Source organism: Peromyscus leucopus, chromosome 5 (assembly GCF_004664715.2).
Source record: "Peromyscus leucopus breed LL Stock chromosome 5, UCI_PerLeu_2.1, whole genome shotgun sequence".
Lineage (NCBI taxonomy): Eukaryota > Metazoa > Chordata > Mammalia > Rodentia > Cricetidae > Peromyscus > Peromyscus leucopus.
Genome location: NC_051067.1, coordinates 126,024,405 through 126,040,899, shown reverse-complemented (window position 1 = coordinate 126,040,899; position 16,495 = coordinate 126,024,405). Strand labels below are relative to the sequence as shown.

Below are 16,495 nucleotides of genomic sequence, written 5' to 3'. Positions count from 1 at the left end.
ACTTGTCTGTGCACAGTGTGTGTGTGCTTACTCTAGTCAGGACGAGTGGCAGCTAAACTGAAAGGGCTTCCCTTCAGATTCTCAGTTTCTTCTTTGCCTTGTCCCCCTCCCTCCCTTATGGCCAGTTGCCCTCAAGGAATCTGGAGCAACGAGGCCTCTAAAAGCCGTTATGAGTGGTGGGAATCTGCCCACCTCAATTCTTGGTGATCAGTCCTAGGTGCTTTTACCCCATTCGGAGAACTGAGGCATCCTAGACCAGCCGGTATCCATCAAGGGTTGTGTATCTGGGGCAAAAGGGCTGCTGCTCTTTTTCAATGGGTCTTGGTGCCTCCAGCTCTGGGTCAAGTACTCAGTACTTCCACGCACACTCCAAGTGCACACACAAAGTAGAACCCCTCATCCTTCCCAAGGAAACCCCTAAGCATGTCAGGTGGGTTTTACAAAGGGAGAAATAGAAACGATAGCATTCCATGGCTGGTTTTTCTTCCTGAGTGCTTCGCGGGAGGGGTAATAGCTCAATTCTTCCCCAACTTTTGAAAGTCACATCCCAGCACCAAAACTCCTTTGGTTAGTTTTCCTGCAACCAGAGTCAAATCAGTACAGCACAGTACTGGGGGTCGACTCGGCGTATTTTTGAGCAAAGAAGGTAAGAGGTTTTTAGCATCTTCACAGGCCTGGGTCTGGGCCATTATTTTCACCAAAATCGCGTCTGAAACCACGCGATCAGCTGCGGTCAATTCGCACTGCCCACTCCAGCTCCAAATTCTGCGACACTTTCCCCCTAGTTGTCATGCGCCGGAGTATTGCACCAAGGCTGCCGCAGGACTCTGCCTACTCCGTTACACGCACGCTGCCACTCTGCGACCTGCGCCACAACAAAGATGGCTGCGGAGCGAGGCTCAGCCCTCGAGGGGCGTGGTCAAGCGTGCTCCTAGCCAATGAGCGCTGGCGCCTGGCCGCCGCCAATCGGAAGGCAGCGCGGGCTCCAGCGCGGGTGTTCCAGTCACTATGTCGGGCTCCCAGTCCAGGGGTCCTGCGGTACGCGGTGGGCCCCTGGGCCTCCGAAAAACATGGACAGAACTGATGGGTAGGTCTCCCCACCACTACCTTCCGACCTCCACTTGTGAGCGCCCGGTGCAGTCCTTCCGTTCTCCTGGGGCCATTCTCCACGGTCCGCCCCTTCAGGTCCCAATGTGGTGCATCCCTGCGACCTGCAGAGAGCCCCAGCCTGCTGGTCTAGAGCAGCGGTGGGCTCCCGGCTTTCTGGTCCCAGCTGCTTGCTTGCGGCAGCGGCAGATGGCCGTCCTGATCTTGGGCAGCTCTCCCTGGACCTCCGCGCAGGGTGTCACCTGGTGTACGTTGCGCTGTAATTTTTTGCTATATATATATATGTTTTTTGGTTTTTTTTTTTTAATCTCCTTAGCGGGCAGAGTCAAGAAGCAAACATATAATCCTGAAAGGGAACAGAAATTAAAGGATTCCGCTCTGCAACTCCTGAGATACCACCAAAACATGAATGACCTTTTACTAGAGGTAAGAGGAAGTTGGCATGGCTGGCAGGTTGGGTGTTTGGAGCCCAGCCAGATCATAATCTTGATAGTATCCTTGTAAGCCTGTGTACCTGGTGAATAACTGGTAACTGCAAACCAGGTGAGAAGAAAGCTGAATGTATTTTCTGCCTTTGGAGATTAAAGCAGTTGGATAGTAAATTTAATAATTCTCGAAAGACTTTAATAATTCCTTCTTGAAAAAAAAGAACTTGAGCTGGCTGAAAAGATTGCTCAGTACATACTGTTTTGTTTTTATTTTATGTGTATCAGTGTTTCATTTGCATGTATGTACGAACCACATGTGTGCCTACAGAAGTCAAAAGAAGGCATCAGACTCCCTGGAACTGGGGTTGTGGATGGTTGTGAGCCACCACATTTGTGCTAAGAATCAAACCTTTGCAAGCACAACAAATGCTCTTAACCTTTGAGCCATCTCTCCAGCTCTAACACATGGTGCTGTTCTTACAAAGGATCTGAGTTCAGTTCTCAGAACCAATGTCAGGTGGCTCAGAGCCATCTGTAACTCTAGTTCTAGGGGATCTGACACCCTCTTCTGAAGACACTGCACAAACTGATACACATACACACAAGCAGGTTAGCTTTATGTCAGCTCAACACAAGCGAGAATCATTTGGGAAGAGTTTATCTCAATTAAGGAACCGTGCCCCGATAGGCCTGTGGGCAAGCCTGTGCTACATTTTCTTGATTAATGATTGATGCGGGAGGGTCCTGGACTGGTGGTCCTGGGATCTATAAGAAAGCAGGCTGAGGTGGGGCGGTCCTGGTGCAGGCTTTTAATTCCAGTGCTGAGAAGGCAGAGCCAGGCAGATCTCTGTGAATTCAAGGCCAGCCTGGTCTACAGAGAGAGATTCAGGACAGGCACCAAAACTACACAGAGAAACCCTGTCTTGAAAAAAAACAAAAACAACAACAACAAAAAAGAAAGCAGGCAGGCTGAGCAAGCCATGGTGAGTAAGCCTGTAAGCAGTACTTCATAACTCCATCAGTTCCTGCCTTCAGTTCCTGCCCTGACTTCCCTGGATGATGGACTACAAGTTGTTTTATATGCATGTTTCTTTTTTCTTTTCCTTTTTGTTTTTTTTTTTTTTTGAGGGGGGATGGTGGGAGGCGGGGGAAGACAGGGGAAGACAGGGCTTCCCTGTGAACTCTGTAGACTAGGCTGGCCTTGAACTCTGAGATCCGCCTGCCTCTACCTCCTGAGTGCTGGGATTAAAGGTGTGTGCCACCACTGCCCAGAAAGATGGACTGGACTACAAATTTCAAACTGAAATAAGCCCTTTTCTTCTCAAGTTGCTTTTGGTCATGGTATTTTTTTTTTCATCACAACAATAGAAATTCTAAGACACACAGAAACATGTACATGCAAAGATGAATTAAAAAACCAAACAAAACCAAAAACCAACCCAACCAAATAAAAGAAGACACCACTTGAGAGTGCCCACTATGTGCACTATACACAGTCGGACTTTGACAGTGGAGTTCTTCATGTTTTGGTTTGTAGGTAGAAGATCCACAGTGTAAAAAATTGTGTCTCAGCAAACTGATTGATCGTGACAGTGCCTCGGCCTACTCTGACCAGTCCAGTTCCTTTATCCGTAAGTTGTCACTGCTTTTTTTCAATTCATTGAGTTAGAGAACGTTTAAGGAAAAAGTCTTGATCTGTTTATAATAAGTAGAAATTTAAATTCCATCAAATAATGCCTTTCTTCTTATGTATTATCACTAGGTTACACAGGTTTTATGACTTGTTTTGGAGTTACTTGGTTGCTGATTTTTTTTAAATGTATTTATTGCTCTTGTTCTCCTGTCTCTCTCTCTCTCTCTCTCTTTCTCTCTCTCTCTCTCTCTCTCTCTCTCTCTGTGTGTGTGTGTGTGTGTGTGTGTGTGTGTGTGTGTGTGTGTGTGTGTGTGGTGGGGGAAGGGTACATGTGGAAGTTAGAGGACAGACTTGTGGAGTTGGTTCTCACTTCTATCTTTACATGGCTTCCAAAAATCAAACCCAGGTTTCCAGGTTTGTGTAAAAGCACCTTTACCTAACTCTGAGTCATCTCACTGCCCCCCACCCCCACATACACACACTTTTTTTTCCTTTATTGAGACAGGATCTGTATCCCAGGCTGGCCTAGACCTTGCTATGTAGCTGAAGATGATCTTGAACTCCTGACCCTCCTGTTTCTACTCCCGAGTGCTGAGATTATACTGGGGATCACTCCTGCTAGGCAAGCATTTTACCAACATTCTCAACTCCTACTGCTGGTTTGAAAATGTACTCAGCTTGAGCTGGAGAGATGTCACAGAGGTTAAGAGCACTGACTGCTCTTCTAGAGGTTCTGAGTTCAATTCCCAGCAACCACTTGGTGGCTCACAACCATCTGTAATGAGATCTGATGCCCTGTTCTGGCCTGCAGGCAAACAAGCAGACAGAACATTGTATACATAATAAATAAATAAATCTTTTTTTTTTTTTTTTTTTTTTTTTTTGGTTTTTCGATACAGGGTTTCTCTGCATAGCTTTGCACCTTTCCTGGAGCTCACTTGGTAGCCCAGGCTGGCCTTGAACTCACAGAGATCCACCTGCCTCTGCCTCCAGAGTGCAGCAAAGGCATGCGTCACCACTGCCCTGCTTATTTTTTACATTTATTCATTCATTCATTGAGAGCTTGTGTGCCAAGGTGACCAGGTGGGGGTCAGAGGTCAACCATGTGGTTCCTGGGGGCCACACTCAGATCGTCAGCCTTGACAGCTTTACACACGGAGACATCTCCACCCTCAGTACTTTAGTAAATATGTGAGTATCTGTGAGTACTTGTCACATGTGTGTGGGTACGCACAGAGGCCAGAAGAAAGTGTTGGATGCCCTGGCGTTGGAATTCTAGGTAGTTGTGAGTAGTTCAAAAAGAAGTTAGGTTCTGTGAATTTAGGTCAAGAGCCGCCGGTGATCTTGACCCCAGAGCTGTGTCTCAGTCCCTCACATTTGTGTTGTAAGGTTTATTGTGATTTGAAGTCCTGGGGATTGAACCTGGGATGTTGTGTATTTCACTAGCTCTTGAAACACTTTTTAAAAAAAGACGGGATCTGTCTACGTCAGTCCTCCCGCAGCCCTCCAGCAGCTGGGACGACGGGCTTTTGTCACCAGCCCCGCCTCTGACCTCTAACACTTGTAATTTGAAGCCTCTGTAATTGCTGCGCATGCGGCTTTACTTACACGTTGATACATGTTTTTAGAGCCTTGATGATAACGGGCGTGCATGATAAAAATAAAAATACCATATATATGATAATATATATGTGTTTTTTCTTTTTTTTAGATTTTTATTTTTATGTGTATGGGTGTTTTGCCTGAATATATGTCTGTGTACCACATGCATGCTTGGTGCCCATGGGGGCCAGAAGAGGGGGTTGGATCCCCTGGAACTGGAGTTACAGGTGGTTATAAGCCACCATGTAGATAGTGAGAATTGAATCTTTGGAAGAACAGGTGCTTTTAACTGCTGAGCCATCTCTCCAGCTCTTCTTCTTCTTCTTCTTTTTTTTTCTTTCTTGACAATTAGTTTTGGAAGTCAAATAAATGAGAAAATGCTTGTCTTGTAAGCACTGCCTTTTCTGGGTTGTCCAGAACATTTCACTTTAGGGGTTGCAGGCCACAGACTGGGTCAGGAGCCTGGTGACGGCCATAGACCAGCTGTCCAGCCTCTGCTAGGTATCCCAGAGGACTGAGTATACCTGTGGTTCTGTGCTGCCCATCAGGTACAGGGCAGAGTGTCTGGAAGTCCTATCCAGTTTGGACTTACTGTTTGTAAAGTCACTGGGAGTCAACTCATCTGTAAGGCTAAAGTAATATAGGGACTGAGGGTGATGTAGCACTTACCACTGTGTCTGAGGCCTTGGGTTTCACCCTATCACAGCAAAACACAGAAGAGACTGATGAGTTCTGCTTATGGTGCGCCTTTATAAGGAAGATGATAAAGTGTTCTCTCCATGTTGCAATGGAGTGTATCTGTTGTGGTCCATGATGCATACACATGTTTGTGACTTTGGGTTCTGAGGTTGCCTCTAATTGTACTGAGAGCTACTGTGGGATGTCTTTCTGTATGCTGTGAACATGTGTTGGGAGTACTGGTTGATAAGTAAAGCTGCACTGGCCTATGGCAAGGCAGCTTAGAGTCAGGTGGGAAATCCAAGCAGATATATACAGAGAGAAGAAAGGAGAGCAGGAGAGAAGCCAGCTGCTGCCAAAGGAACAGCAAGATGCCAGCAGACCGGTAATGCCACGGCCATGTGGCAGCTTATAGCTTAATAGAAATGGGTTAAGTTATAAGAGCTAGCTAGCGAGAAGCCTGCCATAGGCCATACAATTGGTAATTAATATAAGCCTCTGAGTGATGATTTTATAAATGTGCGGGGCCAGAGAAACCTTCTGACTACAGAGAGCTGCCAATTTGGCCCTGAAATTCTCTGCATTTTGTGTCTCTTGTTTTTCCCTTTTTATCTATTCTTCCCCCTTAAATGCAGTTTACTGTGATGTTGCAACCTAATGATCATTTTTTCTACTGAAGCCTTCTTCAGGTTTTTCTCGGTTTTCAGGGAAAATCATAGCTTTGTTTTGTTTTTCAGCCTCTGCTTTTCGGGATCAAGCCTCGGTGCTGGGAGTTCCTGTGGGGATCCTCTCTGCCAGAGTGTTCGCTCGAAGTGTGCAGCAGGTCTGCGTGGAGTCCAGCCATCCTGTGTTGCTCAGCTCGGAGCAGAGAGTGAGTGGCCAGCCCCATAAATGAGGACATGTCCCTTTTAAGCTGTTTGGGAAAAGAAGGTATTTCTTTATTTTTAGATAATTCATCTTTTTTACAAAAAACAAAATTGTATCTGTTTTTAGAAGAAACTATCATCCTTGTTAGAGGTTTCGCAGCTTTTGTTGGCACGTAATATGTTCTCCCGCCTCACCTTCTGTCAAGAACTGTGGAAAGCCCAGGTAAATTTGAAGTTCTTCCACTTGGGATTTTTTTTTTTTTTTTTTTTTTTTTTTTTTAAGCAGTGCTCTGTTGGTTTGGGTCTATGAGTTTTCTTGGGAATTTGGCCAAATATCTCACTAATTAAAGAGCCTGAAAGAAGGGTTCGTCAGGTCTTCCTGAGAGTGGAAGAGTGCTTCAGTATTGCATGTCAGTTTCTACCCAGCATTAGTCGTATTTATTAGCATAGGGTACATAGCTGCCTGTAATCCCGGCATTTGAAAGGTACAGGCAGGAGGATCTCTGAGTTCAAAGCCAGCCTGGTCTATACTTAGAGAGTTCCAGGACATCCAGAGCCCCATGGTGAGACCCTGTCTCCCACCAAAAAGATAGGACATAACATATCAGAAGCGTGATCCTCTGACTTCTTGGGTATACTATTAGGAAGGCTCTTCCAGAGAACATATACTTTTAAAACTATAGTACTAAGAGCTAGAAGTGTAGCTCAGATGATGGGGTGCTCATCTAGCTTGCATGAGGCACTGGATTGGACCCCCAGCTCCTCATACACTGGGCATAGTGGTGCACACCTATCATCCTAGCGCTTGGGCGTCAGAGCCAGAGGATCAGGAGTTTGAGGTCATCCTCGGCAGCATAGCAAGTTCCAGACCAGCCTGGACTACATGAGACCCTGTTTCAAAAAACAAAATAAATGATACTAGTAAGCTCTATTTGAAACATTAATTTTTTTTTAATCTTTATTGTGCATGTATGTATGTATGAGTATGCTCTCCAGCCATGGCATGTGAGTAGAGATCAGATGACAGTTTCCAGGTAGTAATTTAGAATGCAGAGGGCACAGTGTGCAATGACTTACTGGAGACTACTGGGAGGAGGTCAGAGCTGTCCTAGATGTCAGAGGAAAAGCCATGCAGGACAATAAGGGATGTGAATGCTGTGCAGATGGGAACCTGTGACATGGGCCCTTTAGGCCATGCTGTGATACTGTTTATTTTTTCAGTGGGCATAGGAGCATAACCTGAGCTGAACATTCTGTAGGGAGATGCACACGTTAGGATAATGTTGTTGTGTTTTTCAGAACTCTTTGTTGCTTGAAGCTGTGTGGTGTCTTCACACGCACAATGTTGTGAGCCTACAGGAGCTGCTGCACAGGTAAGTTTGTTGTGGGATGTTTGAGCAAACTGTGTAAAGATTTGTTGCTGTTCCACCTTGCCTGCCTAAGGCACCTGGTTGGTTTAATAAAGAGCCGAATTGCCAATAGCTAGGCAGGAAGGATGGGTGGAGCTTCTGGTGAGAGAGGGGAACTCAGGGTTAGATTCTGCTTGTGCAGGATTCACCCGTGGGACACATAGGAAGTCGGATGTACATTATGGAGGAGAGGTAACAAGCCACGTGGCAGAACACAGATGAATATAAATGGGTTAATTTAAGTTAGAAAGAGCTAGTTGGGAACGCGACTGAGCTAAGGCCCTGGGCTATAATGTCTCAGAAAACAAAACAAAAAAGTTAATTAACTAAAGAGATGTCCAGGTAAACATTGTTGATATATATAATATTTACTCCTTTCTGAAATTACTTTAGGAGCCAGATTTTATTAATTTGTGTGAGGGTGCGAATGTGCCAAAGCACTTGTGTGGCATTTAGGGTTCAACTTATAGGAGTCAGCTCTCACCATGTGGCTCCCCAGGATTGAACTCAGGTTGTCAGGCTTGGTGGCAAGTATTTTTTCCTTACTTGCCAACCCAGAAAAGGAACTTTTATAACAAGACATAACCTGATAAAGATGGAATAGCACAGAAGAAGACAAAGAAATTTGGAAGAGGGAAGCAGATGAACCAGCAGTAAGATATTTAGCAAACTTGAAGCTCTATCCTGAGTCAGCAGCGTGGATGAAAGACAGCCATCTAGTCTATTTGATTTATTCATAAAGGCACAAGTATTGTGAGCATTTATACCTTAGGAGGTCGGGTGAAAAAGTCAGAAAGGCCTGGTTACAAGGCCTTTGAAGTGTTTGGAACCTCACCCCCTCTAGTCCACCAGAAGGCTGGAGACCAGCTCCCACACTTATTTGCCCCCAGGGACTCTAAGGAAATGAGGGATAAGAGACTTAGTTAGAAATATAGAGGGGAGAGAAACAGAAACACAGGATAGCCTCAGGTGGGCTTGGATCCTTATCCACTGGCCCAGAACTTTATTCCAAAGGGCTTTTTATAACAATGCCAAGAGGAGGGGCAGAAGACTTCTGCCTGCTAGATACAGCTAAGTGTAGACCCTTCCAAACACCTGGTACCCAGGCCTGTGGCCCAATCATCCTCTTATGGGCTCCTGCTGGGTACAGCCACTAGGAAATCTTGGTGGGCTCCAACAGCCTACCATGACCAAAGCCCCAGATTCAATTCCTAGAACCACCAGATGTAGTGGCATACACCCATAATCCCAGTACTGGGAGTTTGAAGCAGAAAGATCAGAGTTCAAGGCCAAGCTTAGCTACAGAGTGTGTAGTCTGGGCTGTATGAGACCCTGTTTCGAAAAGAAAGGGAATAAAACAAAAACAGGTACCCAGAATTTCTGAAATACAAAGTGCAGGTCATTACATTAGTTAGAATAAACTTAAAAGGGTTGAAGTCATTGAAAATAGTTTTTCTATTCATAAAACAATTTTGTTGTTGGTTTTTTTTGGGGGAGGTGGGGGAGGCAGGGGTTGAACCTGTTAGTAATTATTTCATTATCACTGAGCTACTTTTTAATTTTATTTTTTCAAGGCTTATTTATTTTTCTGTGTATATGTGTGTGCTTGGGTGTATGTATACAGTGCCAGACAAGGGTATCAGATCTTGAAACTGGAGTCACAGGTGACTGTGAGCTGGTGTGAGGGTGCTGGGAATTGAACCCAGGTCCTCTAGAAGAGCAGTCTATGCTTTTAACCTCTGAGCCATCTCTCCAGCCCTCCTCCCCCAATTTTTTTTTTTAAGATTTATTTATTTATTATGTATACAGTGTTCTATTTGCATGTATGTACATCAGAAGAGGGCACCAGATCTCATTATAGATGGTTGTGAGCCAGTGGGCTTGGATGAACATACCAGAAAGCATGTGGTTGCTGGGAATGGAACTCAGGACCTCTGGAAGAGCAGTCAGTGCTCTTAACCTCTGAGCCATCTCTCCAGCCCCCCAAATGTTTTTTGTTTTTTTTTTTTTTTAAAGATTTATTTATTTATTATGTATACAGCATGTATGTCTGCAGGTCAGAAGAGGGCACCAGATCTCATTACAGATGGTTGTGAGCCACCATGTGGTTGCTGGGAATTGAACTCAGGACCTCTGGAAGAGCAGTCAGTGCTCTTAACCTCTGAGCCATCTCTCCAGCCCCCCCAAATGTTTTTTAATGATAGCGTTCCACTATGCAGCCCTGGCTGTCCTGGAACTGCCAGTTTAGACTGGCCCCAAGCTCACAGAGATCCACTTGCCTCTGCCTCCCCAGTGCTGGGATTAAAGGCATGTGCCACCGTGCCCGCTTATTAGAAAACTTTTAAAAATGGTGTTTTTCTTGAATTAGCAGCAGCCAGGCAGGTGCCCTGCCCCTGTCCACTTTGGTCCTTGAGACAGGATTTGGCAGCTGCTATCTCCTTCTTATCAGCCAACATTTCTAACTTCGGTTCTTTGTGTCCTCAGCCACCCTGACATGCAGGCCATGACCATGTGGCTCTTCAGGAACCTATGCATTCTGTGTGAGCAGATGGAAGCCTCCTGCCCATCCTCTGATACTACTAAAGCCATGCTTTCTGGTATGTTCATAGCAGGCGGGGTCCTGGGGACAGTTACTCATTTTGACCCTGGGCAGTAGAGCAGCCTCTCCGTTCCTGTGGGCCTAGGGCCTAGCATGAAATGACCTCACCAGGTCAGCCATGGGCTTCTGTTTTCTTGAGTGGCAGGAGTTGGGTGTTCTCTTGGGTAGCCCCAGCTCCTCTTGCTGTCTAGACTGTACTGCCAGCAATCCCAGAGACGTAACACCAACTCAAAAAGGAGAAGCATGTGCTCTGCACAGGCAGCTTGTAGGTTTTTCTCTCTTCTTTGTCTTTTGAGACAGGGTCTTACTGTGTAGCTCTAGCTGGAACTTGTTATGTAGACCAGGCTGGACTCAAACTCAGGCATCTGCCTGCCCCTGCCTCTTGAATGCTGGGATTAAAGGGGTGTTCCTCCATACTTGCTCTTCTCCTGTTTTTTGAGAAAAAACAGTCTGACCTCTCATATTCATAGCAATTCTGCCTCAGCTCTCCCCCCACCCCCCAAAAAAGCTGGGATTATAGGCATTTAACCATCATGTCTGGCAAGTTGTATGTTTCTTTGTTTGCCAAGGATACTTTTCCAGTGTTATGAACTGCTTATATTTCCTGTAATCTGCCCTAGATAGGTAAAGTTTAATCAAATATAAGACAGAAAACCTCAATTCCAGGCTTCCTTATTCTGATCTTTAAAGTTATGGCTCAGCCAGGTATGGTGGCTCATTCATTTAGTCCCAGCACTCCAGAAGCAGAGGCAGGCAGATCTTTATGAGTTCAAAGCCAGCCTAGTGCATATAGGGATCTTCAGGCCAGCCAAGGCTACTTAGCAAGACTCTATCTCAGGCCCACCCCAAATATAAAATTATGAATCAGTTTGTTTTTCTCACTCCTCAGAATGTGATGCTTCTGTGGAATAGTGGTTTAGAGTTTAATCACAGCTACCCCGATTGGATTGGTAGGACTGAGATTGAAGGTGATATAGGCAATTTAGCTTCAAGACTCTAGTCTCAAAGCAAAAAAAAAAAAAAAAAAAAAAAAAAAAAAGTATGTGGTTTTTGAAGTCCTTGACTTAATGGTGGACAGCTAGACTGGCCTGAAACTCACAGTCCTGGGCTGGAGAGAGGGCTCAGTGGTTAAGAGCTGTTCTTCCAGAGAACCTGGGTTTGATTCCCAGCAACCATATGGCCGTTCACGACCATCAGTAAGTCCAGTCCAGGGTACCCAACAGCCTCTTCTTCTGGCCTCTATGGGCATTGAGCTCACCTGGCATACCTCTGTCAGCGTAGGCAAAACACTGAAACACATACAATAGAAATGATTCTTAGAAAAGAAGTCCTTATCATAAACTTGACTCTGAGAAGTTGGATAAATGCTTGGGCCTCAGTCACGTGGACAGTGACTGAGTTCACCCGGGACTCGGGGCTCTCCTGAAGAGCAGTTTCCCGATCTGCACACATGTACTCCCTGGAGGTGGAGGTGGCTTGTCCGTGAGTCATTGCTGTTTGGAGAGCATAATGCTTATAAATTACTTTGAAGTTTTTTTTCTTTCTCAGGTTTTGTGCAACTACTAGTTTCAAGGGGCTTTCAGGAAAGCTCGGATCCAAGACCTGTGGAGCCTGAAAAGATGCCTCAGGTAGGGAGGAGAAATTAGAAAGAATTAGGCTTTTTTTGGGGGGGAGGGGGGAGTAGTTTTTTTCAAGACAGGGTTTCTCTGCATAGCCTGGCTATCTTTGAACTCGCTATGTCCAGGCTGGCCTTAAACTCAGTGATCCTTCTGTCTCTGCCTTCTGTCTGGGCTCAAAGACTGGACCACCACACCCACCTTAATCTTGAACTTCTGACCTTCCTGATTCCACTTCCCAATGTGTTTGGATGGATTATAACTTCACCACCACTCAGTTTTATGATGCGCTAGGGACCAAATCAAGGGCTTTCCTCTCTGTAAAGTTAATCTGCCTATCTGCCTGCTTGCCTTCATCTCTCTCTCTCTCTCTCTCTCTCTCTCTCTCTCTCTCTCTCTCTCTCTCTCTCTCTCTCACTCACACACACACACACACACACACACACACACACACACACACACTCACACACACACACACACTCACACACACACTCATGAGCAGAACTGACCTGGATTTATTAAGGAAATGGGAAAGACCTCCCAAAAGTGGGAAGGTGCCAAGGGAAGAATACCTTAACAGGCAGTTTCTTATTTTGCTTCAACATAACAAGGCATTCTCTTGTTTCTTGCCAGCATGTGAGTGCTTGAGAATTACTGAGTGGATTTGTGTTCTGTTGCAGGTTGCTACAGCTGTCCTGCAGAGAATGCTGACTTGTAAGTGGCTTGTGCCGAGCCCCAGACTGACTATAAATGACTAGTTGGTTTACTAATTACTCTAGCAGGTTCCAGTCTTTACATTTGAAGCAACCCACCTCTTCACTGCCTCTGGAGGCCTGTTTATGGCGTATGTGTGGTGTGTGCTCACTTCTTTCTTTTGCTCTGGCTCTCAGTTCCTCCTCAGGACTCCACATTTAATTTTTGTTTGTTTACTTACTTATTTTGAGACAGGGTCTGACTTGAACTCATAGAGATCAATCTGCATCTGCCTCCTGAGTGCTGGAATTAAAGGCATGCACCACCACGCCCTGCTAACTTTTTAAATTATTATTCTTATTATATTTACTTTTTATATATATGGGTATTTTGCCTGCACACAATCTCTATGCAGCATGTGTTCCCAGGGCTTACAGAGGCCAGAGCAGGGTGTTGATTCCTCTGAAGTAGAGTTAAAGGACAGTTAGTAGCTGCCATGAGGGTGCCGGGATTTGAACCTGGGTTCTCTGAAAAGCAGCTGGTGCTCTTAACTGCTGAGCCATCTTCCCAACCCCCACGTTTGATTTCTTGAGTCGTGGCTGTGGTGTAGCCCAGTGGCAGAACACTGACCTACAAAGCACCATAAAGATTCCAGAGCTGTCACGTGTCTACCAGCTCAATACAGCATTTACATTCTGTGTGTTCCCCTTCACTTGAAAGCTTGCAGATCCCAGTGTCTGATGGTGCTTAGATGCCTTGGTGGACCTGGTGTCATCCTAGGAGATTCTGGACCTTCAGAGGCCTATGACAGAAATGGGTGTGTTGTCACCTTGGGGTGACACAGGACAGGCTGTTCGTGGGGCTGATCCCTGGTCTCTGTCCTGTGTTCTGTTATCAGTTGCACTTGATACTCTGGATGCTGATCCACAGGTGACGTCGGCTTCCCAGACAGTGAGGGGCTGGTACGTGTGTGAGGCCTGCTGCTCATGTGAAATGTGTTCTTGCTTTGCCACTTACACACCTCGATGGTAGCAGTGGCCGGCTGGGTACTGTCTGCTGTTCGGTGACTTTGGGGAAGATTCTTACTAAAGCACGGGAGGTCTGACCAACCTTCTCTGAGATGGGGTGAGAGATTCCTTCTTATTGTAGGCTCCTGTTCAGCCTGCAGGTTTCCAGGGCGTGGGGTCCTTCAGCCCCTCTTTTCTGCCGTTTGCCCGGTGTGACCTCCCTCCCATGTGTCTGTCTTCAGCTTTGGTATGCAGCTCCAGCCTTCCTAATCTGTATCTAGACTCCTGCCTGCTTCTGGCCTCTGGCATCCTCCGAGAATTCACTTCTCTCTGGTCGCAACCACATAGCCCTGGATTCGTTTGATACCTGTGGCTTTGTGGCCTGGTGGAGAAAGAGCTTCCCAGTTTTCTCCTCGTGCACCCCCTTATGCTGTTTGCAGGTTTAGTGTCTACTCTGGACATGTATGCTGTGGTACGACGGCAGTGGATTCTCTGAAGAGGTTCTTCAGTCACACTCTGACTCAGATTCTGACTCACAAGGCGGTGCTGAAAGGTAGGTCACCGTGCTGTGGCTGCAGTCCCCTGCCCAGTCTGGGGTCTCTTCCCCTATCCTTTGGGTGAACTCTGACAGAGATACCGGTGACCCTTAGGTAGGTTTGAGGCTCTGTCCTCTGCAGGTGCCTGAGCTCTGATCCCTGTGGGTTAAAAAGAGCACTCGGGGACCCCTTGAGATAATGATACTTTATCCCAGAGTCTGACATCCCTGTTGTCTGGAACCAAAATTCCTCTGATCCTGAGGGATGACCTCCGTTAACAAAGGGAAATGATAGTGTCAGCAATACTTGGGGAAAAGCATTAGGACAGGATTGTCTTTTCACATTGAAGCTTTGAAAACAGGAGGTTTTGTTGGCTTGTTTTTGTCTCTTAGTACACTCTGACTTGAAGTTTTGTTGTGTGTCCTCCGCAGTGTCTGACGCTATTCAAATGCAGAAAGAGTGGAGCTTTGCAAAGACTTGTCATCTGCTCACCACTCTGTACTGCAGGGTGAGTGTGCAATCCCATCCAGGCCTGGGGATTCAAGGTGACAGACCGGATCAGACCGACTCCTGTAGACACTGCCCGTGGGAGGAGGTTCGGGAGTCTCCAGCAGGACACAACTGTCCTCATCAGGATGGCGGTTCAGGATCAAGAGGCTGACCTTGTCCTTGGGCAGAGTCCTTCCTTCTCAGAATGGGAATTCTTCCAGCCAGTGCCGACCACTGCAGGGAGGGGGAATACGGCAGCCACTGAGGCCCCTCACCGAGTGGATGGGCTAGAGGGAGCAGAGGGCCGGTGCCTGTCCGGCAGTGGTTTACTTTGGTGTTGAAAGCCGGTGCCTGTCTGGCAGTGGTTTACTTTGGTGATGAAAAGAGCTGGGGCTGTTATTGCAGGTTTTTGTGACACTAGGTCCAGAGGAGTCAGTTGGCCGTTTGCAGGAAGTCCTGGAGACACAGGAAGTGAACTGGCAACATGTGCTGTCCTGTTTGTCTACACTGGTCGTCTGCTTTCCTGAGGCACAGCACCTGGTTAAAGGTATATGTTCATGGGTACCCCATGAGACTTTGAGCACATGTGTGTGTGATTTGCATGCTGATATCAGTTGAATCCCAAACAATAGAGGCTGAGCACATCAGTGATGCCCTTCACTCAGAACTTCATAGACACCTGTCTGTCTGTCTGCTGATGTTAGTGCTACTTCTGTGAGTCTTAGTTTGTATCCAGCCTGTGGTGACTGTTGCCATCTCAAGCTGTTTGGTACATCCTCCCAGCTCAGATACTCAATCACCAGCAAAGCTCGGTTTTGTGAGTGAGTCGAGCTGCCCTCCACCTGCCTTCTGACTCTGTCATAATCTCACAGACTGGGTGGCCTGTTTGATGGCCCGTGCCTTTGAGAGCTACCACCTAGACAGCATGGTCACTGCATTCCTGATTGTGCGCCAGGCCACTCTGGAAGGCCCCTTTGTGTTCCCATCCTATGCAGACTGGTTCAAGGTGAGTTACTGGGGAAGTCGGTATGACAACCTGATAGTCCAGAGAGCCGCGGGGAGGAACTGTTGACACGCCCTGCTGTGTTCTCTGTGGGGAAGGGGGTCGGTCTGGCAAGCTTGGCCAAGACAGATCCTCACGTGTACTTCTGAAAGCCTTCTACTATGCTCTGCTCACAGCCCAGAGGCTCTGTGTCCTTGGGTGGAGTCTCCTTTTCTGAAATTTCCTGTTCTGCAAGGCTAGAAGCAATGGCTGCTTCTTTGTGTCAAATGTACTGTGCCTTTTTTTCCCTGAAGTTCTGAGACGTGTGCCGCCTCCTTACGTGACCCCCACCCCTCCTTACGTGACCCCCACCCCTCCCTCTTTGTTTCGGCTGTGTCCCCGTGTTTTGTCTGTACATACGTCATAGCATACGTGTGGCGGCCAAAGGGCAGCTCACGGGATTCACTTTTCTCCTGCCATGTGGGATCCAGGGATTGAACTCAGATCATCAAACTGAACCATTTCACTGGTTCATTAAGAAAAAGATACAATTTAAAATGGATCCTTGCCGGGCGGTGGTGGCGCACGCCTTTAATCCCAGCACTCGGGAGGCAGAGCCAGGCGGATCTCTTTGAGTTCGAGGCCAGCCTGGTCTCCAAAGCGAGTTCCAGGAAAGGCGCAAAGCTACACAGAGAAACCCTGTCTCGAAAAAAACAAAAAAAAAAACAAAAAAAAAAAAAAATAAAATGGATCCTACTTACCTGTATTGTTGGTTGCATTTTAGTTGACTATATTTGTAGGTTTAGTATTTGAAGTCTAGTTTTAATGTATTTAATTTGTGGTGTGTGTG

General features: G+C 46.5%; 1 protein-coding gene across 1 annotated transcript in view; it reads left to right on the top strand.

Annotated features, from left to right (window-relative positions):
* The first annotated feature begins 652 nt into the window (after nucleotides 1-652).
* Nucleotides 653-16,495, top strand: part of Fanca (FA complementation group A) — a 52,773-nt gene continuing 36,930 nt past the window's right edge. Inside the window, exons 1-14 of the mRNA XM_028880898.2 lie at nucleotides 653-1,087; nucleotides 1,424-1,533; nucleotides 3,073-3,166; nucleotides 6,186-6,319; nucleotides 6,442-6,537; nucleotides 7,614-7,687; nucleotides 10,208-10,320; nucleotides 11,871-11,950; nucleotides 12,619-12,652; nucleotides 13,530-13,593; nucleotides 14,079-14,191; nucleotides 14,606-14,682; nucleotides 15,069-15,210; nucleotides 15,536-15,669. Coding sequence (XP_028736731.1) covers nucleotides 1,009-1,087; nucleotides 1,424-1,533; nucleotides 3,073-3,166; nucleotides 6,186-6,319; nucleotides 6,442-6,537; nucleotides 7,614-7,687; nucleotides 10,208-10,320; nucleotides 11,871-11,950; nucleotides 12,619-12,652; nucleotides 13,530-13,593; nucleotides 14,079-14,191; nucleotides 14,606-14,682; nucleotides 15,069-15,210; nucleotides 15,536-15,669 — 1,344 coding nt within the window. The 5' untranslated portion in view covers nucleotides 653-1,008. The remainder of the gene's footprint in view (nucleotides 1,088-1,423; nucleotides 1,534-3,072; nucleotides 3,167-6,185; nucleotides 6,320-6,441; nucleotides 6,538-7,613; nucleotides 7,688-10,207; nucleotides 10,321-11,870; nucleotides 11,951-12,618; nucleotides 12,653-13,529; nucleotides 13,594-14,078; nucleotides 14,192-14,605; nucleotides 14,683-15,068; nucleotides 15,211-15,535; nucleotides 15,670-16,495) is intronic.